The following is a 26,243-nucleotide window of genomic DNA, read 5'->3' as shown; positions in this document are numbered from 1 at the left end:
GTTTGTTTGTTTTAAATGATGTGATTGCTGTTATTTTCATAGTGAGAAGATGTTTTTTAGTTTTGTTTACTAGATGATAGGGTTGGGTTTTTTTGCCTGGTCAGGTTGGAAAAATAGGAGTTAGTAGAAGGATCCTGAAGAGCGTTAAAGGTGATAGAGATGGATCAAAAAGTGTTGTATGGTGTAAGGAGCTCCCAATTCCCTTGTTCCATATGCTTTGCACTGAAAAAGGCTGATAGCCTGGCAGAGGCAGCTCCATGAAATATCAACACAGAAATCTTTGGAGGAACAAGAGGTGTCTCATCAACCAATCTACGAGCCCCACTCAAATTTGGGGCATGGTGGCAGTGCAAATCAAAATCTTTATTATGATCAATGTTCTAGATAAAAATAAAGTAAAAGGTAACCATAAATAAAAACTTAAAAACTTATAAAATATATTATCTGACTGTGTTTTAACTGCAGCAACACAGAATTTAGAACATTAGAATCAGAAAGTACAAGCCGTATATAATGAAGTTCTCCTTGCACAGAAGAGGTGAAATCAGCAAACTCCCTATGTCCCTATAGAGATTGCCATATAACAGTATATGGGAGTGGTTTCAGTTTCTTTTGAATCACAAGGGCAGACTCATTAGGATAAGGGGATTTTGGCATATTGGCCCAGTAAGAGCTAATGGTAACACATTTTTCCATGCCCAAGAGAAGTTCTTCCTTGGCCTGGGGGATATTCAATATTTAAAAATTATTAAAATATCAGCCTGGGGATGTTAAATATTTGGCTGGCACCCAAGGTCCCTTGAAATCCTGGTTCTGCTGCTATGTGACATCCTGTTGACCTCCAGTTGCTACTCCATATCTATCATTTCAGTGAGGTACCTCTGCCTTTTTTGTAACCCCAGTTAAGCTGACCCAGCGAAGAGTGCATGAGATGCTAACTTGGACTCTGTAGCACCCCTTCAGCTTAGATAATGGTCTTCTGCCAATAGAACAGGTGTGGAAAAACTGGTTTTTATTTAGCTAGTAACTGATATCAGCCCCCAAGCCATAACCTCTATTTTAGGCATCCCTGCTTCAAGCATGAGAGTGGTATTGGTTACCCACCTTGGAGTGACAAGAATAGCTCTCAGAATTTTTGTTTGGACCACTTCCACAATATTTTTCTTTGTATAGACTGCCACCTCTGCTGTGTATAAGATCTAACCTAAAGTTTGACATTAAATAATATAAGGCAATCAGAAAGTAGGTCTCTACTCTTGGTGAAAAGGAAGCACCTAAAGTCAGCAGAAGGTTGTAATGCTGCCTGAAAGACATAGTCATGATGTGTTTTCCATAATCCTTTGGGATCAAAAACCACACTATTTAGATTTATAACTGAATATGAGCTCTTTTGCTCACTATCAAGGGAGATAGATTTCATTCTTGTTCTAACCCCACTAGGGTTGGGTATCCCAGTTACTGCAGCACCTGCATCCAAAGGGTAGGTATCCTGCAGCCTGCCAATGGCAAGATAGCGCTGGAATAGCAGTTCTTTTAAAGAGCCCAGGATAAGTTACAGAAACCTAAAATTATAAAAGCCTACAGGTAGTTCTCAGTTAACGACCACTTGTTCAGTGACCTTTTGAAGTTACAATGACACTGAATGAAGGGTACTTATGACTGGTCCTTGAAGTTCTGGATGTCCCAGCACCCCCGTGGTCACATGATCATGATTTGGGTGCTTCTCAACTGGCTTGCACTTACAACGGTTGCAATGTCCTGTGGTCACATGATCGCTATTTGCTACCTTCCCTGCTGGCTTCCCACAAGCTGCATGCACATCCTCCCACCCTCTGAAGCACCCATCCCTCACCCAGCCACACTTACACAAGGCTGCAGCATTCTGCTGGGAGATGATATCCATACAGTGAGAGAGCTCTGCTGATCCTGGCTGTTATGGGCTAAAGGAAATATGGTGGGGGACACTGGGAAGGTCAGTTCCAGGACAAAGAAGTTCAATAACTGATTATCAATCCCCTCTTCTGGCCCAGTGGCCCTGAATCCTGTGTCCTAATGACCAAATTATTGGTGATCTTGGCCTCAAGCTATTTAATTACTCATTGAATTTACACCAATAAGTAAATTGTAATTAATTGTCTCTGAGCACTTATAGTGAGTACAGTGAAATGATAATCTACATAAAACACCAACATAAAAATAAAAAAGAATGAAATAATAAAAATGGTACAATAAACTAAGTCAGGTCATGAAAATGCATTCTGGAATAATTTGGTATTTAATAGATTCCAGAAGGCCAGCAGGGAGGAGGGAAGTCTCATTTCTAATGAGAGGCCATTCCAAAGGAATAGTACCATTACAGAGAAGCAGTGTTCCCTTAGCTTCAGCTACCCTCACCTCCTGAAGGTATGGAACCATTAGCAGTTGTTCCCTACAAGATCGAAATCAGGCCAATGTAGTTAGGAGAAGGTGGTCTTGTAGCAAATTAGGTGCCAAGCCATGAAGGGCTTTATAGGACAATACCAGCACCTTAAATTGTAAATGGAAACTTACCAGTAACCGGTGCAGGGCCCTTAGAATTGGTATTATATGCTCTCAATGTTGGGAGTTGATAAATACAGGGCCACGGCATTCTGGACTAGTTGTAGTTTCTGAGTAGTGTTTAGGGGCAGACCCAGGTAAAGTACCTCATTAATCCAGTCACATGGTGATAAGGGCATGAGTTACTATAGCTAAGTCCTTCTGCACCAGATTGTGAAATCTGCTATCCATTGTGCAATAATGGGAGAGAAACACTGATGTTTCACTGCCCTTACTACCACTTACTAGGCCCTAATGGTGACTTTAACTTGTGCTTGGTTGGAGTCCCTCCTTGTTGCCCTCCAGCGGTGCTTTTGGTGTCTCTTTACCCATTTCATTTCCCTCAGCTCCTCCTGAGGGAGGAGCTCTGAGATCCACAAGAGGAGAAAGTCCACATAGGTGTGATCTGATCCAAAGCCCCGCTGTCCTTTCATTCCAGGCAGCAACTAAGGCTTCGGCCAGACCTTCAGGAATAGCTTCCTCTGGAACCCTGTAAGGTCCATCAGTCAAGTGGGGCAGAGTGATCTAATAGGTCCAGCCTCCCACCCAACCCACTGCCTCTCAAGGAATCCCATCAAATAATTTTGTAATGAGTAAGATTATTACAATAGTGCAGAATATAAGGGAGATTTAGGATGACATTTTAGATCACGGAGGCTTTATTTGACTGCAATTGAAGCAAGTATTCAGATAATAAGAAATTGGTAATCAAGCCTACAAGTTTAGCTTTAATACTGGAAGTCAATAATATATATTAAAGGAAATGCAGACAGTTCGACTCCAGTTTAACTGGGTTCTCTCAGTTTCCACAAAATTGGAAACTAGTTTTGACATTGCTTTTTTTCTCCCTAAAGATGTATTTGTAAACATTCTATTCTTTGGTAGGTTGGAAACTACAAGCGGACAGTGAGGCGCATCGATGATGGGCATAGACTTTGTGGTGATCTTATGAACTGTATTCATGAGCGGGCAAGAATAGAGAAGGCTTATGCTCAGCAGTTAACCGAATGGGCAAAACGATGGAGACAACTTGTAGAAAAAGGTACACATGATTTTTAATTATACTCTTTTACACATACTTGTGCATATATTTTTGGCTTTGTTTTGACCAGAAATAAATGTTCCAAGACTCTTTTACCAAACTGGAGGTATTTTAAATTTGAAACAGCCTGTTTCCACTTTGGAACATTTCTAGTAAGACTGAAAGATCATCAGAACACTTCCCTGTTAGATCAGAATAGCCAGTCTGGAATTCAAAACATTTTGCACACTTCTAGTGCAGCACCTAGCCAACCTTGTTTGGGCGTGGAAACAAACCAATGCTGGTTTAGTACTTGAGTAGGAGATCTCCATGGAATGCCAGGGCTGTAGATTACACTCAGAAGTTGAAAAAACATCCTAGAAAAAGGCACAGGCAAACCATTTTCAGTTTCATTTTCCAAGAAATCTTCATGGATATGTCAGTGATATTTGCAGGATTCAAGTTTGAAGAAATGTAGTTATAATTTTACTAAATGACCTGGAAGCTCATTGTATAAAAGCTTTAAAAAAATCTGTGAAAATGTAAATATTTGTGAAGCACATGGCTGCTTGAATATACCCTTTTAGATACTTGTACTGCATTTGTGGTGATAGTAAATGACATAGAAGTAAAATAACATCTTGATAACACTTTGGAGAAACTGTCATTGGAATACATATTTCTGCCCAATATCTGTCTTCATAATTACATTAAGAATTATAATTTCATAACAGACTTTACATATTGGAAAGCAGTTACTTTTGCATTGATTTCAATTTGCTGTATTGAGCTCTTGTTAAATGGACCAGGTATGTGCCTGGACAGTTCTCATATTTGGGATGGCAGAGAAGATATTTTGATTCAGGTTCTTTTGGGTCAATATTTGGAACTTGCCTCTATTTAGCTTTTTTCACTAACTAAAATCACTTACATTTTTCACCTGGCCTACTTTCGCTCTAATTTGTTGTACAATAGTTCCTTTCCTGTCTATTTTCTCCCATTGCCATTCATCCTTGATTCTCCAAATGGCCCAGTCACTTTTTCTTCACTCTTATGTCTTATTCCCACCTATCCATTTATATCACTTAACAGAATAGGTTTTTTCCCCTAGATCCCATTCATTCATAAAGTTGCACAAGGAGCTCATTCCTGTTTCTTTCATTATCACCACTGTAACATGGAACTATCACCAACTATGAATTCCTATTTTCACACACCCCTACAACAATCCTGACAACATGAGTTCATACTTTCTGACATACATTTTAATCTTTTCAATCATAATTTAACCTATGCCTTCACTTTCATACATGTATCTGCCTACTCCATTCCACAGAGTCAGGCCACCTGTATTCAGATCTATTATATTATTTCCCTTTCTTTTGATTTCACAAATACAGCATAACTGTTCTATACCAAATGTGCTCAGTTTTATTCCAAGTAATCACAATCTTCAGTCTAGAGACTAACTTGCAAACCAACATACTATTGCAGTATCTCACCAAATAGGAACTACATGTAATATATTGAGAGTACTTCCATGTGTTCAAAAATTTCTGAATGTGCCCTCTAATCCAAATAGGTTGGGAACCTGTGCTGTAAAATGTCGTTTACAATGGCAGCATTCATATGGCATGTTAAGGCAAAACCAACTTTGTGATTTAGGGTAGATTTACTCATTTTACTATATGTATATTAATACTAATCACTAAGGTGCATTAGCCATGGATAACAGTCCAGACAGCACTTTCTGGATTGTTACAAAAACAAACAAACAGATAAGCAGGGACTAACTGCCCATTTAAGACCAGAATCACTAAGTACATGACTATAAAAATACCTACACTTGTAACTACTACTGCATTTCACCTTATTTTATTGAAGATCACCATAATCTAGTCATTAGTGAAATGTTTAATTGACTGGACTCTCCATTTTAACCACAACCTTGGCCTACATCTAGGTAAGGACAACAAACTACAATATGACACAAACTGGAATATGGGCTATAATTGTAATATGATATGGAAAAAAAGGCTGAGTATTTCCAATTCTTATACCGTTTGGCTTCACACATCATGCAAAGCCACAATATTGTTTATTTTTGGCTTACAGTGATAGGCCAAACTAAGGGGAGTTAGTAAATAAACTGGTTTGTTTTGTGATTGCAAACTGCAATTTGAAACTATAGTTTGGCTTCATGATTGCATCTGTGGATTAGTGTAATGTGCCTGGTGAACACTCAATTTTTGTGTGTGGTTTCCTGGCTTATCTCTGGTTAGTTGTTGTGCCCCACTCAAGCATGAAAGTGCAAGGCAAAAGCAGTTAAAAGGGAAGGAAAACAAAGCAGGAATTGACCATCACGCTAAGATTGCTTTCCTTCTGATTTGTCTGTGGCTTGTTCAAAAATCATAGTTTAGCATGATCTACGAAATCAACTACTGTTTGGTGTTTTGGCCATCCTACTGTCCAACACATTCTCTGCAAGACAGAGTGATCTTGAGCATGTTGAGGGCTCCCATATTTTGCTATCTGATGTAGCTCAGAATTTTATGACAGGTACTGTCGCAATATGTCACTAGCCCAGTGCATTAAGAAGACAAACTCTAGTCTTCTGAATCCTGCATACAGTCATACTCTTGGTTCATCAATCAGTGCAAACAAAGCAGGTTCCATACTGAAGCCAGAAGGAAATGGATTCAGATACAGTTTCATCTAAGATATCTAGAGTTGTACAGCAATACTTCACTTTGTCTGAGGGCAGGATATTTATAAACTGATCAATAGTCATTATATAATCCTCAACTTTTAAGAGGATTTCTTACATAGTTGTTGTGCCACTACTTTCCCTCCCTCCCTTTGTCAAAAGAACAAAACCCTTAATCACTCCTTGGATCCACTTGGCCATTCCCTTTCCTTAAAGTAAGCCGGGGATGTTAAGAAAAGTAACATGTTTTTCTAATGTGTGTGTGTGTGCATTTTGCAGATATATCATTTTTCCCTTTTGCGTTCAGGGCCACAGTATGGGACTGTTGAAAGGGCTTGGCATGCATTTATGTCTGAGGCGGAAAAAGTAAGCGAATTACACCTAGAAGTAAAAAGTGCTCTAATGAATGAGGACTTCGAAAAGATAAAGAACTGGCAGAAGGACTCCTTTCACAAGCAAATGATAGGTGGATTTAAGGAAACTAAGGAAGCTGACGATGGGTTTAGGAAAGCTCAGAAACCATGGGCTAAAAAATTAAAAGAGGTAAATTATGTTTGCATACTGTATTTTCCGGTCATCTTAATCAACTGTGCCCTTGCTTTTCTGCTTTTGTCTCCCTGGCTTGCTTCCAAGTATGGCTTTCTGCCTTCTACTCAAAGAAGCAGGGCTGAACTGATTGCAGTCTAAAGCAGTTGGTCTGTTTCTGGGCAAAATCTAAGTTTATTTATTAAAGAAACAGAGTAAAACCTTTTTTTCTTTATTCCAGGCAAGAGTGAATGTGAAATGAGGTTTCCCCATTTTTTTCCTTTGCTTGGAGTAAATGTATACATCTTAATTGAATGAAAAGTTAATTTGTCATATGTATCATTACAGTTATTAGCTGTTTTGGGCATATGAGCAAGGAGATACTAATGTCAAAGCCCTCTCAAGTTAAGAGTTCCCCACCTAAGAAAATACACAGCTGGCACTGTTCTCCAGATATTCACATTTTTTATTATTTATTTGCTAGAATCAAAATAAACTCCTGGCAGTTTAACACACAACATACTAATAAGATCAGAAATAATAAACCAAGAATGCTTTAAGTTTATAATTTAATATAAAGCCAGTAACAGTAATCAATCATTCTATGGAAATGTTTCCTCTACACAGTCTTCTTTAAGGATATCAGGGTAGCAAATCTCTGGGGGGAGGCTCCTCCACAGGTTGCATAGAAAAGCATTGCTTCTGAGTGATCATGGATCTCTTCAGAGAAGAAGTGATCTGAATCAAGCAGGAGTTCTGTTACTCCTAAACTTCCTTACTCCATCATTTCTCAAAACTGGCTTTATGATAAGCAAGTTCTAAAACATTGTAATAGTTTTCAAGATAACATTTCCTATACTTATTTACACATTCGACCCATGTAACAGTATTAATCTTCAAACTATTTACTTGCTATTGAGTGGATATTGTGATTTTATACTTGTTAAAAAATGTCTCCTAGGTGGAAGCTTCTAAGAAAGCATATCATACAGCATGCAAAGAAGAAAAAATTGCTATATCCAGAGAGGCTAATAGCAAAGCTGATCCAGCACTGAATCCAGAACAACTAAAGAAATTGCAAGACAAAGTTGATAAAAGTAAACAGGATGTGCTTAAGGTAAACTGTATGTATTCTAAGCATCACAAGCATTGCTTCTAATGAAAACTATATACTACTTCTGTAATGCTGAATTGGTAAGCTTTTTATACTAAGTGTGCCTAGCTCTTAATTAATAAATAAATAAAGATTAATGAATCCTAGGGAAAGGAAAAGGTTTGTATTTCATTTATGTTAATGCTGTTGCATGTACAGTAGTACAGGTAGTCCTCAACTTATGACCATTCGTTCAGCGACCATTCAAAGTTATGACAGTGCTGAATGAATGGTGGTTACAACTGGTCCTCAGAGTTACTGCAGTCCCAACAACCCTGTGGTCTTGTGATCACACTCTGGTGCTTGGCAACCTGTTCGCACTTACAACTGCTATTTGCAACCTTCCCTGCCAGCTTTCCCAGAAAGTCAATGGGGAACCCTGCAGGAAGGTCACAGGTCGCTGAGATATCTCTCACCTGTGCACCCTCCCCACTCCCTCTGCATTCGTGCTGCGCTGGCCACTCACGTACCCTCCCCAACCCATGCCATTCCCCCATGCCCCCTCCCTGACCTGCGTGGCATCTCTTGCACACATTGCACGGTACCTCTATGCACTCTCCCTGTCCCATGTGGTGCCTCTTGTGCACCATCCTGGACCCATGCACTGCCTCTTGCACACACCCCACGCACCATCCCTGACCCATGCAGTAGCTCTTGCGTACCACCGTGCATCTCCACGCACCTTCCCTGACCTGCACAGCACCTCTTGTGCATCCCCACAAATCTTCCCTGACCCGTGCACCCCACACACCCTCCCTGGCTCATGCAGCACTTCTCACACACACCCTCACACCCTTGCACACCCTCCCTAACCCTCCCCCGCACAGCTGCACATCCCCTCACTCCCTCACCCACCTGGTGGCAGCCACTTACCTGCCAGCCAGCCTGGGATTTGCAATTTCCTATCAGTTTCCCCACTGACTTTGGTTGTGAGAAGCCAGCAGGAAGTTGCCTTGTCTAATGACTGTGGGATTCAGTTAACGACAGCAACTGGGATTGCAAGAATTGCTGTTGCTAAACGATATGGTTGCACTTTACGATCGCATTGCTTAGCGACGGAAATTACGGTCCCAGTTGTTGTTGTAAGTTGAGGACTACCTGTATACTTGATGGGTGTGTGCACACAGACATGTGGAGAGAGAGAGAGAGAGAGAGAGAACAGTAGATAACTTAGCTGAAGAATATGAAACAGTTAATTGTTAAAAACAGACTGAAAACTTCTACCTTCAGATGCACTGAAGTGTTATATAATTGATCTTAATGTTCACTTTTGGGGATTGAGGACTAGCTGTATACTTGATGGGTGTGTGCACACAGACATATGGAGAGAGAGAGAGAGAACAGTAGATGACTTAAACTGAACAATATGAAACAGTTAATTGTTAGACTGAAAACTTCTACCTTCAAAATGCAATGAAGTGTTATATAGTGTTCACTTTTGGGGGTTGATAGATATCTCTTTAGGGTGCATTTAAATTTCATATTTTTTATTTATGAATTCATTGAAATATATTCCTGATTGCCAAATAATAGTGCAAGTCTTACAAGATGATTCTTACTTTTGCTTACCCCAGTTGTTTAAAATTCATGGGGATCATATTGAATAGACTGTTGTTTGTGATGTGAACATTCACAAGCAAGCCCTGAATGTACATGGTTTCCCCTCTTCTTCCAAGAAGGAGATTGTACACTTTGGCTTCCAGTCTAGCATGGCATCCAACCTGATTTAGAAAGAAGTGAGCATGTTTCAAATAAACATTGTTAAGATTTACCATGATTTGCTATGATTAGATGAGCAGCTGCCTATAATCATAAAAGGAGATGAAAGCTTCAGAGCTCTTCAAAACCATATCAACAGAGGGGTGGAGGAATAGGAGAGCCTGTGGCTTTAACCCTGAATTATCATCCAGGATTAATGTCCTGACTCATTCCAAAACTATGTTAAAGACTTGATAAAAGGAAGCAGTTTGCCAAACCTGAGCATGGATAGCTTTGTAGAATCACCCCACAGACCTTATTTTACTACTTTTCTTGTATCTCTGAACAAGATCAAAACCAATGTTAGTCTTTCCTCTAGACTAGTTGGAGTCCACTAACTTACAAGTAGTCCTCAGTTAACAACCACTCATTCAGCAATTGTTTGAAGGTACAATGGTGCTGAACGAGGGGTCCTTGAAGTTCTGGCCGTCCAGGATCCCTGCGGTCATGTGATTGTGATCCAGGCGCTTGGCAAGCAGCTCGCACTTATGACGGTTGCAGTGTCCCATGGTCACATGATCACTATTTGTGACCTTCCCTGCTGGCTTCCCACAAGCAAAGTCAATGGAGAAGCTTGCAGGGAAGGTCACAAGTTGCTCCTGTAAGTTGCTCCTCCTCCTGCCGCTTTTTCTCTCAAGGAACCCAGCTACAGAGTACGAGATCCTGGGGAATGCGGCAAGGGGCTGCATACGGGTGCTAAGGAGTACGAGATCCTGGGGATCTCGTACTCCTTAGCATGCACCCCCCTGATTGCATTCCATAGTGCCCGCCCACAGTCCCTGCTTGCGAGCCACCTGGGACTTGCAACTTCCCCATTAAGTTTGCTTGTTAGAAGCCAGCAGCGAGTTGCAAGTCACAGTCAGGTGAGATCCTCACTTAAAGACCCATGACCCTTGCTTAACAACAGCAGCTGGGATTGCCAGGATTGCCATCACTAAGTGATGCAGTCACATGATGCACTTTATGACCACATCACTTAGTGATGGAAATTCCAGCCCAATTGCTGTTGTTAAGCAAGAACTACCTGTATTTGGATCTGTCATCTCATTTTCTAAGAGACATAACCCATTCTTTATTTCCAAATGAGTTAAAATGACCCTTTCTAAATGAAAGTTTCATAAGAGAGAGCAACATGATTCTTGTAAAATTATATAGCCATATTTTTTTGATAACTTGATGTGCTTATTTTTAAAGACAAAAGAAAAGTATGAAAAGTCTCTTAAAGACCTGGATAGCGCTACACCGCAGTATATGGAAAATATGGAGCAGGTTTTTGAACAGTGTCAGCAGTTTGAGGAAAAACGTCTGCGTTTCTTTCGAGAAGTGTTGCTGGAAGTTCAGAAACATCTTGACTTGTCTATTGTTTCAAGGTAAGAATATAAGATAGAGGGTGCTGCATGAGAGAAGTAATATACATTTTAAAAAATGGTTCTGAAGCATCAGTTTTCTCCAAAGTGCAGTTGCATATTTACTTGCCAGGAATACATTGTATATTCTGAACCAGCTGTGCTTCTGGGTGGCACTTTGTTTTTAAAGCCCTAAACTGTTATTTTGCTGGATCATCTGCACTGCTCTGTCAAACTGCCTGGCTTCTAAAACAAGATCCAGGATCAGACTTCCCTGGGAGTAACGGTGGATTGAAGATGTTTCCATTTTTGTAGAGTTTGATGGCCATGGTGAATAAGAGAAGCAGGCGCAGGGTCCAGCTTTTCAGAACCATCTCTGGGTAAAGGAGATGACTAGATCACCCACAAGTACTTCTTACAGAGGCTCCCAGTGAAAAGATCGCAAAATAGTGATTTCCAGTGGGTTGAGCACTCTGGGAGTCACGGGAAACATCGATCCCAAGTCACAGTTTGGAGCCTTCAAAAGGACACTAGATTTGCATACACTCTTTTAATTGACAATGGAAACTACTTATTATCAATTTATTCGGAAATTACAAACCTTCTGAAGGGCAAGTTGCTGCATACTGGGAGTATTTTCTTCTATCCTTGAAGAAAGAAGATTTAAGTAAGTTTGAAGATTAAAAAGAAGAATTTTAACTTTGGGAAAACAGCAAAAAGGAGTTTAGAATGTTGATTGTGGACAATTAAAGGGCCAGATGGATTTGAAAGAATAGTTCTTATGAACTGTTTCAAATTTTACAAAAATATAGCCAATGATTTTGGAATTAACTGTAAGAAACCTTACTGTGGGAAAGTTTTGACTTTAAAAATAAACAAAAAATAAGACCAGGCTTTGAAGGTTAACTAGAGGGAACCAGAGAGCAATTAAAGGAGAAGATACCTACTAACATAATGGAAGATTATTATTTTACTATAGAAGTAATAAAGTCTGAGAACAATGTAATCAGGACTTTTAAAATGTTCTGATACTTTCAAAGTGGAACTAATAGAGGTTATAGAGTAAGAAAATATTCTATTGGATAAAACGGGCTCTGGATGATTTGAACAGGGATCTTAAAATAGATTTTAAAAAATTGCCAGATTACAAAAGTGGTATGGAAGAAATGGAAAAAAGATGATGTGGATTTGAAAATGGACTTAAAAGTGACTACAAGAGTGATATGGAAAAAGACGTTACATCGGACCTACAAAGTATACTGGTTGATGTTTAAACAATTAAAGGGGACATTCAAATAATAAATCAGAAGAGTGACTTTGAGAGTTATCTTATTTTAGATTCACATAAGGGAAGTACTGAATCTCTGAAGTTGTCCATAAAAACAGACAGGGAGAAAATGATAAGAAATCAACATGTGGGACTTTATTTGAAGAAAGGATTGAAGATCAAGCCTTTTAAAAAGATGAAAAAGGAATTCAAAGTGGACTTGTTTGATCAGGGTTAAATTTTATAAGTTGTGATTTTGGGCTGGAATTGAATTGAATCTTTTTTTTTAACCAGGATTGTAAGATGAGGATTTAAAGATTTTTTTCATATGGGGATAAACTTTCTATGTCTTATTTGTTACAGAAAATTATAGGTTAGAATGTAAAAGGGACCTATTTGATTTAGTTTAAAATATATGTGTTGTTAGTAGTAGTATTCTTTATGCCAATGGGGATAAATCTTTTTTTTTTTTTTACTCACTAGAGAAAGTTATAAGTCAGAATGGAAAATGAACTTGTTTAAGTTAAAACATACAGGTTATTATTACTGGTACTCTTAATGCTTTTGCTGAGGAAGATTGATTGATGATTTTTTTATAATTTGGCTATTGTTAAGGGATGAAAAATGGGAAGAAGAGGTTTTTTTCTGTAATACTAGAGAAGATGCTAAGCTATTGTAAATGTTTATACTTGTTTAAAGGGAGGGAGGTCACTTTTATATGTCTTTCTTTTTTCTCTTTCTCTTGTTTCTTTTTTGTTTGTATATCTTTTTAGTTCTGTATTAGCTTTTATTTGTGTAAAACATTAATAAAAATATTATAAAAAATAAAATAAAACGAGATCCAGGATCCTGCCCATGCATCCATTGAGAAAATCCATGTGATGTTCACCTACACAGAATGTCCTTTCCCCCTTTACCTTTTGGTAAAGCTCCCTCCTGATCTTATTTTGGTGGGCCTTAAAAACTTAAAGAAGTACCTATTTCTACTGCTGCTATATATTATATTGTATTGTTTACCATTTTATTTTGTAAACAGATTAAAGTCAGAATAAACATAGTTTTAAGACTAAGCAACTTAGCAGTCAATTCTAAATACCCCTAGTAAATACCCCTTAAAATAACAAATCCCATCATTTTTAATTTTTAAAATACTGTGATTGAGAGTGATTTGTAAAATTACCAGTACATTACAACCAGAACTGTCATCTGTTCTAAAGAAATAATGGCTTAGGCTTGCATAAATTTGCTAGTTTATAATTATTCTGCTAAAGAGAAAAGCCAGCTTCTTATGAATAGCAGTATCACAAAAGTGTATTCTTCTTTGTGAAAGAGTTACTCTGTATTTTTTACCATGCTAAAATGTAGGCAGAAGGTTCATGGATTAAAAAGCAGTAAGCACATAGATGAGGTAAAAGCTGAAATATTGTATTAAGCAAACCAGGAAATATCCACAGATATGGCAGTAAAACAAGCCATTCAGTAGAGGGGTGTAAATATAGAACAGAGTATAATATATCTTCAGTAGCCCCTCATCCTCATCAAAGGTAGCTATGGATGTTCCCCAGATTAATCCAGCTAGTGTAATAGGCCTACCTTTCCTGAGTAGGACATACTGACGCTCATCTCTTTACTAATAATCTAGGTAATCTAGAGAATATATACCTTTCTTTCTGCACTAATCACTTCTGGGTTTTATGAGAAAATATCTTCCCAAGCACATGCCATAGACATTTCATCAGATATGGATAGAAAAAAGAAACACAACTGACCATACTGGTCTAACTCCCTACACCAGGTGGCTAACCCTGTAATCAAAGGTCTGAAGTCGTGCTATTCGGGTATCATTGATTCATAGCCTGAGATAAACACTTTCAGATATATCCAAAATGCAAGATAAGAAACAAGATTAACCCATAATCTTACATGCGCTTACTGCCTAAAAAGGTGAACAAATTATGTACCTAGGAAAAGGGGTGCCCATCACTCACTCCTTGCCTTTCTTCTGCAGTTCTACTATGATATTGTCAGATGTTATTTTCGTAAGCAAGGCATCTTAAAATAAGTTTTAACTTGTCCAAATAAAGCAAAGAGGTGTATACTGAATGCCTCTGCAAGAAATGAGTATTCAGACAAATACACTTGATTTGATATCATTTTCATTTTAATAAAATGCTTTAAAGTGTAGGATGAACTGAAATTAATGCCAATCACCTTAAAGTATGAACACTTTACAGTAGATAATCTATTACAGCAGTTCTCAAACATTTTGGTCTCAAGACCCTTTCACATTCTTAAAAATGATTGAGGACCCCAAAGAGCTTTGGTTTATATCTATCAATATTTATTGTATTAGAAATTAAAACTGAGAAATTTTAAAATATTTATTTATTTATTTATTTGACTTTGCGGACGCCCTGAAAGGGTCAGGAGGATCCCCATGGGTCCCCAGACCACATTTTGAGAACTGCTGCTCAATTAGATATTCTATCCGTATAAAATGGTAGTGGAAATCTTGAGTAACAAATCTTCCTTTTCTAAGAAAAAGATTTCAATCTGTACAAAAAGATTGTGCAAATAAGTACTCAAAGCAATATTTCACTGATGGAATTGCTCAAATTTGCTCATATTTCAACTTCACATGGGCAGGACATGAGGAAATGAAATCTGGGATTAATTTCCTTCCATGGATTCTTGCAAAGTGGATTGAGTGCTGGTAGTATGAGCTCTTCCACATATGGACTGGACCCATGCTCCACTTAACTCCTTCAGGAAGTTGATGGAGGGTATGATCAGCTGAATCAGGGAGACTATGCACGCCTCACTAGGAGAAAAGGTGATGCCACCTACCTTTGAAAGGGCCAGTGGCATGCCTCCTCCTTTAGATCCAGCCATGGTATTCCATGAAGTCTCCAACTTTCCCTGCAAAACACCTGGAGAACAAGATAAAAACTGCATTGGTTGCACTGGTGGATCATCTACATCAGGACCTAGATAGAGGGAGTGGCCCTCTGATCTTCAACCTGTGATGTTTGGGATTTGAGGGCATGGTCTAATAACGGTTTCAATTTGATCCTGTGTGGACAGTTCCAGTTGGCGATGGGGAGGACAAATCTGTCTCTTTTCCCTACTGTTTTACACCATTTGTTTAGCGACTGAAAACGACAACACTGAAAAAAGTGACTTATGACCAGTCCTCACATTTATGAACATTGCAGCGTCTCTGTGGTTACATGATCAAAACTTGGGTGCTTGGCAACCAACATGTATTTACAGTGGTTGCAGCATCCCAGGGTCATGTGATGACCATTTGTGACCTTCCCAGCTGGCTTCCAACAAGTAAAATCAGTGGGGAACTGCATGATTCACTTAACAACTGCATGATTTGTTTAATGACCACTGCAAAAAATGTTGTAAAATTGGGTGCCTGCTTAACAAACCGCACTGCTTAACAAGTTTTCCCTATTCTGGTCATAAGTCGAGGACTACCTGTACATCTACATGAAGCTGCTTATGGCAGGTTATACGGCAATTTGGAGTGGGATATCAACAGTACAATGATGATATCCAGCTATACATCTTCATCTCAGGCTGAGCCATTGATGCAGTGGACATATTGACCTGGTACTTGGAGGCTGTCAAAATCTGGATGAGGGGAAACAAACTGAAGGTGAATTCCACTGAGACTGAACTCAGAAACCATCCGGCATTTTATCTGCTTCAGCAGTGTCTCTGAGATATGACTCCCCCAAAGGACCAGGTCTGCAAGGTGGGGTCTTCCTAGATTCACTGTTATTACTAGATAGGCAAGAGAGGTTGTGGCTAAAGGAGGGAATGTTGCCCGGCTTTGGCTGGTGCTCCAGTTGTGGAGAAAGAGGCCCAGCCAGGTTAATTTGAGTGGTTTTCAGCTCACGTATAGATTACTACAGTGCATTCATCATGGGTCTGCCTTTGTAAACTCAGAAGCTGCAGTTTGTGCAAAATGTAGCATCCCCCTTGTTGACAGGTTAGAGCAGCTACTTGCACAGAAAACTGGTGCTATGGGCATCAGTTACCAATATACTTCTGGGTTTTGACTTGTAAAACTGTATATTGAGTGGCACCCCGGTACTTGCAGGGCTGGCTACTTCAGACTGGGTCTATGCAATATCCATATCCCAGGTTGGAATGCTGAGGGTTCCAAATCTCCTATGGGAGATTTAGTGGAGAACAAAAAACAAATGCTTTTCAGTTGTAGTACCAACCCCTCTGAAACTGTCTTCCACCAGAGATATAGATGGTGCCCTCATTCCTGACTTTCAAAAAGTATTTTAAAACTAAGCAGGTTCCTTTGAGGGTTAAGATTTGTGTTATTCAGGATGCCTACTAATGATTATGAATTGTATATTTTTAGGAATAATTTAAGACTTAGGTAGTCGCTAGAGAATTGTTGAGGTTTTTACATTTAAGCCACCAAGAGTCCTTCAGGAATATGGCAATATAAAATATAGTAAATTAATAATGCATACATATATACATACTAAATATTGCTATGATGCTGATTTCATTTTTGAAAAATGACCTAGAGAAATTTTGGTTCATGGTAGTTTTCTTATTTTAAGCTTTCTTATTTTAAAATGCTATCCTGCAATAATGTTAACCCATTGTTTGTCCCCCATGTTTTGAACTCATTTTATAGTTTGCTACCATCTAAAATTACATCTAATATTAAAAATACATGAACTAGTTAAATCTATAATGGACTTGGGGATATATTCCAATGTCTAGTTATTAAAATTATTTATTAAATGCCATGACTATCCTCTTTATTGCTAGGATTTTTTTCTCTTATTTTACCAAAAATGGATTACAAAAAACAGACATTTTTTCAGGTTTTTTTTCATATGAATTGTGTTTATTTGGTATTAGAAAAAATGGGGGAATCTCCTAATTCATTAGATATTCATATGAAAATTCTAAAATGATCCCTAGGTAAACTAATGATTGCCTGAATATTCCAGTTAGATCTGTAATGATTTCTAAGTAAGTATGCTCTGTTTACAGCTATAAAAATATTTATCGTGACATGGAGCAGAACATTAAAGCATCAGATGCTGTGGAAGATCTAAGGTGGTTCAGAGCTAATCATGGACCTGGCATGTCTATGAACTGGCCCCAGTTTGAGGTAAAGGCTTTACTTTGCTTGCAGTTCCTCTTGTGGTTCATTGAAGCTTCTCTTGCAAATTTATTTATTTATTTATTTATTTATTTATTTATTTATTTAACTTGTCCCCGGCCATCTCCCCCCAATGGGGGCTCTGGGTGGCTCACAACATATTAAAACAATAAATAGATATACAGTTAAAATTTATAACAGCACACGTTTACAGAAATAAAAGGGGAAAAAAAAAAAATCCAGGAGGCCGATGGTAGCAACACCAGGCCTCTAGGGGGCTAGCCAACCCCCATCTGATGACCTCCCTCCCCACCCCAGGCCAGATGGCAGAGCCAGGTCTTCAAGTCCCTCGAAAGGCCGGGAATGAGGGGGCCTGTCTCACCTCCAGGGACAAGATATTCCAAATGGCGGGGGCTACAGCAGAGAAGGCCCGCCTTCTGGACCCCACTAGTCGGAGTTCTTTTGCCAAGGGGGCCCGGAGCATCCCCCCTCTGTTATAAGAGAAGAAATGTCTTCTTTTGGTTCTTATAAGAATAGCAGAGATGTGCCTAACTGAATCAAGACCACAGAGTCTTCCCCGTTACTACAAATCCAGGAACCAAAATAGGGAGAATGCAATTAATTAAAGCTTTGGTACATGTAATTTGCATAGCTTAGCTGACTTGACTGATCTTGAAAAGGTAAGCAGGATTGGTCCTGGTCATTACTAGGATGGGAGGCTTCTATGTAATTCCATGGTGTAGGCTAGTTTTGGAAAGCAAAAAATATCCCAGGAAGCAGCTGTGGTAAATCACTTTCTACTATTGCCGAGGAGATTATCTAGTCATGTCCTTGAAGTCACCAAGAGTCAAGCCTGACAGAGGAGAATTTACTTTCACAAATATATAATTTTACCTTTACATACAATGCAGCCCCTACATTTAATATTTTTCCTAATTGTTTTTAATTGAAAAAAAATTAATGTTCCTTCACATCATATCAGATGATTTATGTTGGCTTCATATTTTCTGATCTCTCAGTATTCAGAATTAATAAGCAGTCGTAGAGATTCTTTTGAATCTTGATCACTTTCTGCTCATAACCCAGATTTTACATATTCTAGTATGTTCTGATCTTAAATTTTTGAAGCCTTTTCTAAATGGCTTCCAATAGAAATGCATTATTGGAATGGGATATATATATTGGAACAGCAAATCAATTGGGATTGTTGATAATGATTGGAATCCCTGTCTGTCTCCCATACTGGTACATAGAATAGAATTTTCATGAACCAGAGGGTTATACTTGTTTGCTTGTTCGTTTGTTTGTTTATTGGGGAAAAGGATCCAAAGCTACATATTTGTGGCAAAAGTATATGAACCTTTAGGATGATCGTTTGAAGGGGAAATTAGAATCAGGTGTTTCAATCAATGGGTTGAGAATCAGGTGTGAGTGTGGGAGGTTCTGCCTTATTTAAAGAATGGAATTCTGGGTATTCACTATCAAAGTCTGATCTTCACAACACAGGTATGTGGAAGTATGTCATGGCTTGAGCAAAGGAGATTTTTGAGGACCTCTGAAAAACAGTTGTTGATGCTTATCAGGCTGGAAAATGTTACAAAATTATTTCCAAAAAGTTTGGACTCCACCAGTCCATTGTGTACAAATTGTGTACAAATGGAGGCAATATAACACCATTGTTAGCCTCCCCAGGAGTGATCGCCAACCAAGAGCAAGGCGTGTAATACTCCAGGAGGTCTCAAAGAATCCCAGGGTAATGTCTAAGGAATTAAAGGACTCTCTTGCATTGGCAAATGTAAGTGTTCAAAAAGCCACCTTCAGGAGAACACTGAACAACAGTGGTGTGCATGGCAGGGTTGCAAGAAGAAAGACACTACAGGTAATCCTTGTTTAACAACCACAATTGGGAGTGGCAACTCAGTTGCTAAGTAAGGAAATCATGTGACCGCGACTGTACTTTCCATTTCCCCCACTTCCCTGCCCTTTGTAATGCTCACTCCAGTGCTAGGTTAATTAGCAAGAAGGGAATTAATGTTTCTTTTTACATTCATTGGAGAGGAAGTGATTACACAATGCAGGTACACAATGAGAAATACACATCAAAAAGAATGCGCTAGTGTCGGCTGTTTGCCTAGCAGGCTTGTGGCTCCCAGCTCCAAGTGTGCTAGGCAAACAGCCAGTGCTAGCGCATTCCTTTCAATGTGTATTCCCCATTGTGTGCCTGGTTACGCTCTTGTAATCCCTTCTTCTCCAATTTCTCCACTCTACAGGGGTGGGGGGGAATGGGTCAGCACAGGAGAGATTGCCTAAAGAGATATTTGTTTAGATCAATCTCTCCTGTGCCTGACCCATATCCTCCCCACCTGTGCAGAGCAGAGAAATTGCTTAAACAAGCAATCTCTCCTGTGCCAAAATGGTTTTTCCTTTTTTTCTTCCCCTTCGCAGAGTGGAGAGATTGCTTAAACAAGCGATCTCTTTAAGCAATCTCTCCTGTGCCTGACCATTTTTGTTTTCTCCCTTTGCAGAGCGAGGAAATTGGAGAGGAAGGGATTACAAGAGAGTAAGTAGGTTTGTGTCCCTGTTTACTCTCTTGTAATCCCTTCCTTTCTGATCTCTCTGGTCTGCATGGTGGGGGGAGAGAAAAGAAAATGGGTCAGACATGTCATGACTATAATGGCGATCGTGTGACTGAGGGACATAGCAAAGGTCGTAAGTGTGCACCTTGGTCACAAAATTATTTTTTTCAGCACTGTTGTAACTTCGAATGGTCACTGCATGAGACATTGAATAAGCATGGTCTACCTGTACTCTCCAAAAAGAACATTGCTGCCCATCTACAGTTTGCAAAAGGCCATGTGGATGAGCCAGAAGACTACTGGAAGAATATCCATGTGGATGGATGAGACCAAAATAGAACTTTTCGTCTTGAATGAAAAGCATTATGTTTGTTGAAAGGCAAACACTGAAGTGTGGCATAAGAACACAATTATCCCATCTGTGAAGCTTGGTGGTGGTAGTATCATGGTTTGGGTCTGTTTTGCTGCCTCTGGACCAGGACAGCTTGCCACTATGGATGGAGCTGTGGATTCTGAATTGTGCTAGCAACTTCTACAGGAAAATGTCAGGGTATCTAACCATGAACTGAAGCTCAAGAGGATCATGCAGCAAGACAACAACCTAAAACACACAAGGTGTATCACCAAAGAATGGTTAAAGCAGAAGAAAGTTAATGGTTTGGAATGGCCAAGTCAAAGTCCCAACCTTAATCCTGTAGAAATGTTGTGGAAGGATCTGAAGCAGGCAGTTCATGCAAGGAAGCCCGCCAGCCTCCCTGAGCTGAAGCTGTTCTGTAAGGAGGAATGGACTAAAATTCCTCCAAGCTGATGTGCAGGACTGATCAACAGTTATCAGAAACATTTAGTTGCAGTTATTGCTGCCCAAAGGGGATGCACCAATTACTGAAAGCACATATTTTTGCAATACACACATAGGTAGCTTTGGATTGTTTTCCTCAATAAATAAATGAACAAGTATAATGTTTTTTACTCATTCGTTTAATTTGGGTTCTCTTTATTTAGTTTTGTGTGGAGAACAGATCACGTTTTAGGTCATATTTTTGCCAAAATATTGAACATTTTAAAATGTTCACTAACTTTTAAGCACCACTCAACATCTCAACTCTGGGCTGTACAGGTGGCACTATCAATGTATTGACTCACTGTCTGGAACCTGTTCTGGTCTGGATGGGGAGGAACAGACTTCAGCTCAATTTTGACATGACTGAATAGCTGTGGCTGTTTGGGGCTCCTTGGTCTTTTCACCACTGATCTTCAGTGAGGTTGCACTTTCCCGTTTGAGACTGGTGCACAAAGAGCTACTGTTTGAAGAGCAGGTGGCAGCAGATTCAGTTGTGGACTTTGCACAGGTTCAGTTGTGCGCCAGTTGTGTCCTTTCCTCGACTAGGAGGCCTTTCAGGCACGCAGTCACACCTTACTCACCTCATGATTGGATAATTGCAGTGTATTCTGTATGGGGCTGCCCTTGAAGACAATCCTAAAGCTATAGCTGGTTCAAAATGCAGCAGTGCAAGCAGTAATGGGCACTTCTTGTTATGCCCATGTGTCATTGCTGCTATGAGAGCTTCATGGTTACCATTTGGCTTCTGGATGCAATTCATGGTGCTGGTCATTACCTATAAAGTCCTTCTTGGCAAAGGGCCTGGTTATTTAAAGGACTGCCTGTCTCCAGTTGCAGAGTGCAGTGCCGCCTGGTGCAGAGAGGGTGTGCTCCAGGTTCTCTCAATTAAATGTTGACATCTTGTGGGATCAAGGAAGTGTGCCTCTTTTGCAGCCTCTGCAACAGCACACACAAACTCATCCTGGAGACAGAATTATAGAATTGGAAGAGATCAAGTCCAACCCCCTACACACTTCAGGCTTCACTACACCATTCCCTGACAGATGACTATCCAGTCTCTTGTCTGAAAATCTCCAGTGAAGGGGAAGAAGCTACTCCATGCAATAACCTATTCCACTGATTGACAGCTCTTACTGTCAAGATACGTATGGCGCCCACTCTCCTAGGTGGTCCTTAAGGAAGGCTCTTAAGACCTGGCTCTTTTCCCAGGCCTGGGTGTTTGTAGATCCCCTATCAAGTCTTTGTTCTGAATGTTGGGAATGCTGTTTCAGTTCAGGCAGTCATGTTGTTTTAGTTGTGTTTTTTAACGTATATACAGGTAGTCCTCAAGTTATAACCATTTGTTCAGCGATCATCCAACGTTACAATGGTGCTGAACAAATGGTACTTATGACTGGTCCTCATAGTTCCAGCCATTACAGTGTCCCTGTGGTCATGTGATTGCGATCCGGTTGCGTGGCGCTTAGCTTGTGATTACGTCGCAGCAAGCCACGGTCATGTGATTTCCAATATTCCCTGGCAGCTTCCCACAACCAAAGTCAATGGGGAAGCTGGCAGGAAGTCGGATGTTGCAGACATGTGTCCTCACTTAATGACCTGCATGGTTCTCACTTAACAACAGCAACCGGGACTACCAGAATTGCCGTTGCTAAGCCATGCAGTCACGTGATGTTGCACTTTACAACCGCATGGCTTAGTGACAGCAATTCTGGTCCCAATTAAGCTGAGGACTGGATACGTTGTAAGTACCCCAGAGTCTTTTTGAAATTGAGTGGCCTCGATAAATCTAATAAATATATAAAACAAAACATATCCTTGAAGTTACCAGGATTTGAAGTTGACATGAATGAGACTTCACACACACCAATGTATGTATACTACAAGCACACATTTATTTTGGGGAGCAGGAGGAATCTCCAGGCTTGGTTTCAGCTGGAGTTGATCACCCATAGTGTACAAAAGCAGGGCAATGTACAAGATGTTTGTGTCTGTTTAAAAGCTTTTTCTCTATAATGCTCCTTTTGGGGGTAAGAAGTTTGTCTTAAATTCTGGCGCATCTTGACAGACAAATACAGTGTTTTCCTAGTGCAGTCTGCTTTGCTGACATCAACAAAATTAGGCTGCAATATTAAATTATATGGATGTTATAGCAAAACTATGAAACAAGCTAGAATTTGAGTGAGGAGATAACACTTGAACAGAGGATATTGGTAGGATAATGTGCAAAAGAAAACTGGGTGTAACGTTAATTGTTTATTATTTATTTATATTTCAAATTTAGGCACCGCCCAACTCGTAATAAAACCCACCAAATAGCACTAGTTTTTAATTTCAATTACTTTGCATAGGATACCTTATAAATAAATAAATATATTTTGTGTTTTCCATCTAACTGTGAAGTATTAATATACTATTGCATATATTATGAATGTGATAACATAGCTTTAATCTCATGTGTTGTGTTTTTTAACGTTTGTATTTTGTCATTTATTTCAAATGCTGTAAACAGCAAGCTTTTTTAAAAAAACAGATATAAGTTTTAAATGAGTTACAATAAAATATTATCTTTCCTAACAAGTATTTTATTTGCTTTTCATGCAACAAGGATGAAGTAAGTGTTAGTTTTATGTAGAATAATTTTTTAATTTTCTTATTCAAGCTTCATAAGTAATCATGAAAACCTGTTGCATCATAGTTTATTTTAGGTATACTTTTTTAGCTTCCTTCTGTAATGTTTATTTTATATACATTTACATGTTTAAGTTTAGATGCAAGCTTTGCAAATCATAACGTTGGATTATGATTAAAACACTAAGGATCAAAATCAGCCACCTGGCCCTAAAAGAAGCAAATGGAATCTTCTGCCAGGCCCCAGTATCCTTTGAAAAAGCTTGTTGAAGAAGCTGTGATACAGGGGTGTCAGGCTGAAAGATGTGCAAATATTTTATATGCCTAATCTTAAATTATACTAAATGCTAGAGATCATTTTGGGCCTAGAGTGCTTGGTTCTGTTTGTACAGTTCAATGTATGTCAAGTATGTTAAATGAATATTCTTTCTTTCATGTTCTGAATGTGTGTGCTGTATGAGAGAATAAAGTACAGGATGGGGGGTAAGGTAGTATGAAGGAAATGCAGAAAAGCATTGGGGCATGCAATTCAAGCTAGTGCTTTCATTTGTTATTCTAAGCCATAGGTATGGATGCTTAATTATAATTTAGTGTGATGTCTCTTAAAAACAGTACTGGAATTGTGAAGGAATTTTGTCCTAGCTTTGTAGATCTTGTCACGTTTTTAGACATAATGGAGACCTCCAAGCCAGAGTGGCTGGTGTTCTCTAGTAACAAGTTCCTTTAAAAAATTTTTGTGGCTCTTTGTCATAGGATTGGTCAGCTGATCTGAACCGTACTCTGAGTAGAAGGGAGAAAAAAAAGGCTACAGATGGAGTGACTTTGACTGGTATTAACCAAACAGGAGATCAGGTTTCACCACATAACAAAAATAGCAGGTAGGTAATATTTGTAATTTTTTTACTCAAGTTTCAAATCGGGGTCGGGAACTGTAATATTTTGGAATATTTCAGAAATAGGTAGGTTGGAAGAATTTGTGTCTTAGGCTCCACTTTCTCAAGGAAAAATTGATCACACAGACATCCTTGTGTTAAACTTCACAGTAGTTAACAAGTAGTGATTTGTAGTCAGGAATCTATTTGTACAAAAGAGATAACAACTGTAATCTGGTCTAACTGAAGACAGAGGAGAATTGTTTCTGTATTGTGCGGGATTAGTGGTGGATCTAGTGCAGTGCATCTTGCCAAGCAGAGGTCTTACCCCGGCTTTGTAGCCCCAAGTCCAACTTTATTTGGAATGCTTGAATCTTCTCCATTAATTCATGATTATTTGTTCTAATAATATGTCCATCAGTGCAAAACTATAGGCTTCTGCAGGGGCAAATTCAGGGACCATCATTCTTATAAACCACTGTACGCTACAGCAAAAGAATGGAAGAGCCTGTAAATGGAACCATCTGTTATGCTAACCCAAGTCAACTTGGGAATTTTGGTAATTAAACGTTTTTAAAATTATAATCATAGTTAGGAGAGGGTAACCTGCAGGGGGACGCGGTGGCGCAGCGACTTAATGATGCTGAAAGCTGCCGGCCAGAAATGGTCGATGCTTCAGCGGTTCGAGTCCAGCCTTCGTGTTAGCAGGGTGAGCTCCTGTTTCCTCCCCAGTTCTTGTAAACCCAACAGTTCGAAAACTCACGTGAGTAGATAAATGGGTACTCTCACTCCGGTGGGAGGAAAAATGCTGGCAGCGCCTTGCAAAAAAGGAGTCAGGAGCAGTTGCCGGTAAGCGTGAAAAACCGTGCACGCCCGAAAAAGGACGCGAAGCAACGGAAACCCCGCCTCCTGCGCTCGCCATCTGGGCTCTGCTCTAGGAAGGAGGCACTGGCAAACCACTTCCGAAACACCTTGCCTTGAAAACTGCAAAAGGACTCGTCCAAGCAGTCACTGCAGAGTCAGTAACGACTGAGCGCAGATTAAAAAAAAAAAAACCTGCAGAGTTACCACAGTAATGTAACTCTAATAACCCTGGAAGATTGGGGTATTCTAAAGGGTGAAATGGGTACTCCCAATGTTGTAGACATCCTAACATCTCTTAAAAAGTGCTAACTCCCTTAAAAATCAGGCTAGCTTTTCCCCTGCAGACCCTTAAATGGCAAAAATGGGTGCCTTAAAACTGCATTAATTTTGCCTCTTAAAATCTCACCACCACCCAAAGTCATAAATCCTGCCCTCCATTTCAGTGCTCTATCATTAGCCAGACTCCCTGCGGCCCCTGGGCAGGACACATACAAACTGCAGCCCCTAGACCAGAAAAGATTGCTCAGCACTGACTATACTAGTTTTTCTTTCCCTAAAGGGAGCTTAGTGTATAGAAAGCTAAGCTGCAAAGAAAGACCGCAAGAATCCTTTCTCAGCCCCTAACCAGTGGAATTTATTTTCAAGGTGTTTTTGGTTCCCTTTCACTAACATTTCCTAATCAAGGAATGGGGCTACTTACAATATTTTCATTTTCAATGATTAACCATCTAATTTTCATGAATTAAAAAGGACCATGATAATGCAATGCATGTGTATGTAATAAATAGAACTGAGGATTTAATATTGTGTTAATATTAAGGAACAGTTGCCAGCTCTTGTGCTTGGGAATGGCTCCATCTGTCCTAAATCATTTACCTGTCAGGGGCTGCCCTGTAGTCAAGGATACAAACAGCAGAAATTTCTGTAACTCAGGAAATTACTCCAGATACTACCAG

General features: G+C 39.4%; 1 protein-coding gene across 5 annotated transcripts in view; it reads left to right on the top strand.

The window, feature by feature from the left end:
- Positions 1 to 26,243, top strand: part of PACSIN2 (protein kinase C and casein kinase substrate in neurons 2) — an 87,170-nt gene that overhangs the window by 54,659 nt on the left and 6,268 nt on the right. For all 5 annotated transcript variants that reach the window (XM_088141588.1, XM_088141583.1, XM_088141587.1 and 2 more), the window contains 6 exons: positions 3,463 to 3,619; positions 6,613 to 6,848; positions 7,792 to 7,947; positions 10,936 to 11,111; positions 17,395 to 17,515; positions 24,305 to 24,429. In XM_088141588.1, the coding sequence (XP_087997714.1) occupies positions 3,463 to 3,619; positions 6,613 to 6,848; positions 7,792 to 7,947; positions 10,936 to 11,111; positions 17,395 to 17,515; positions 24,305 to 24,429 (971 nt within the window). The remainder of the gene's footprint in view (positions 1 to 3,462; positions 3,620 to 6,612; positions 6,849 to 7,791; positions 7,948 to 10,935; positions 11,112 to 17,394; positions 17,516 to 24,304; positions 24,430 to 26,243) is intronic.

The sequence above is a fragment of the Python bivittatus genome, unplaced genomic scaffold (genome assembly GCF_059951505.1).
Source record: "Python bivittatus isolate LINGU-HERP-01145 unplaced genomic scaffold, Pbiv_v1 ctg000330_np1212, whole genome shotgun sequence".
Classification (NCBI taxonomy): domain Eukaryota; kingdom Metazoa; phylum Chordata; class Lepidosauria; order Squamata; family Pythonidae; genus Python; species Python bivittatus.
This window is presented reverse-complemented; position numbering and strand designations above follow the sequence as displayed.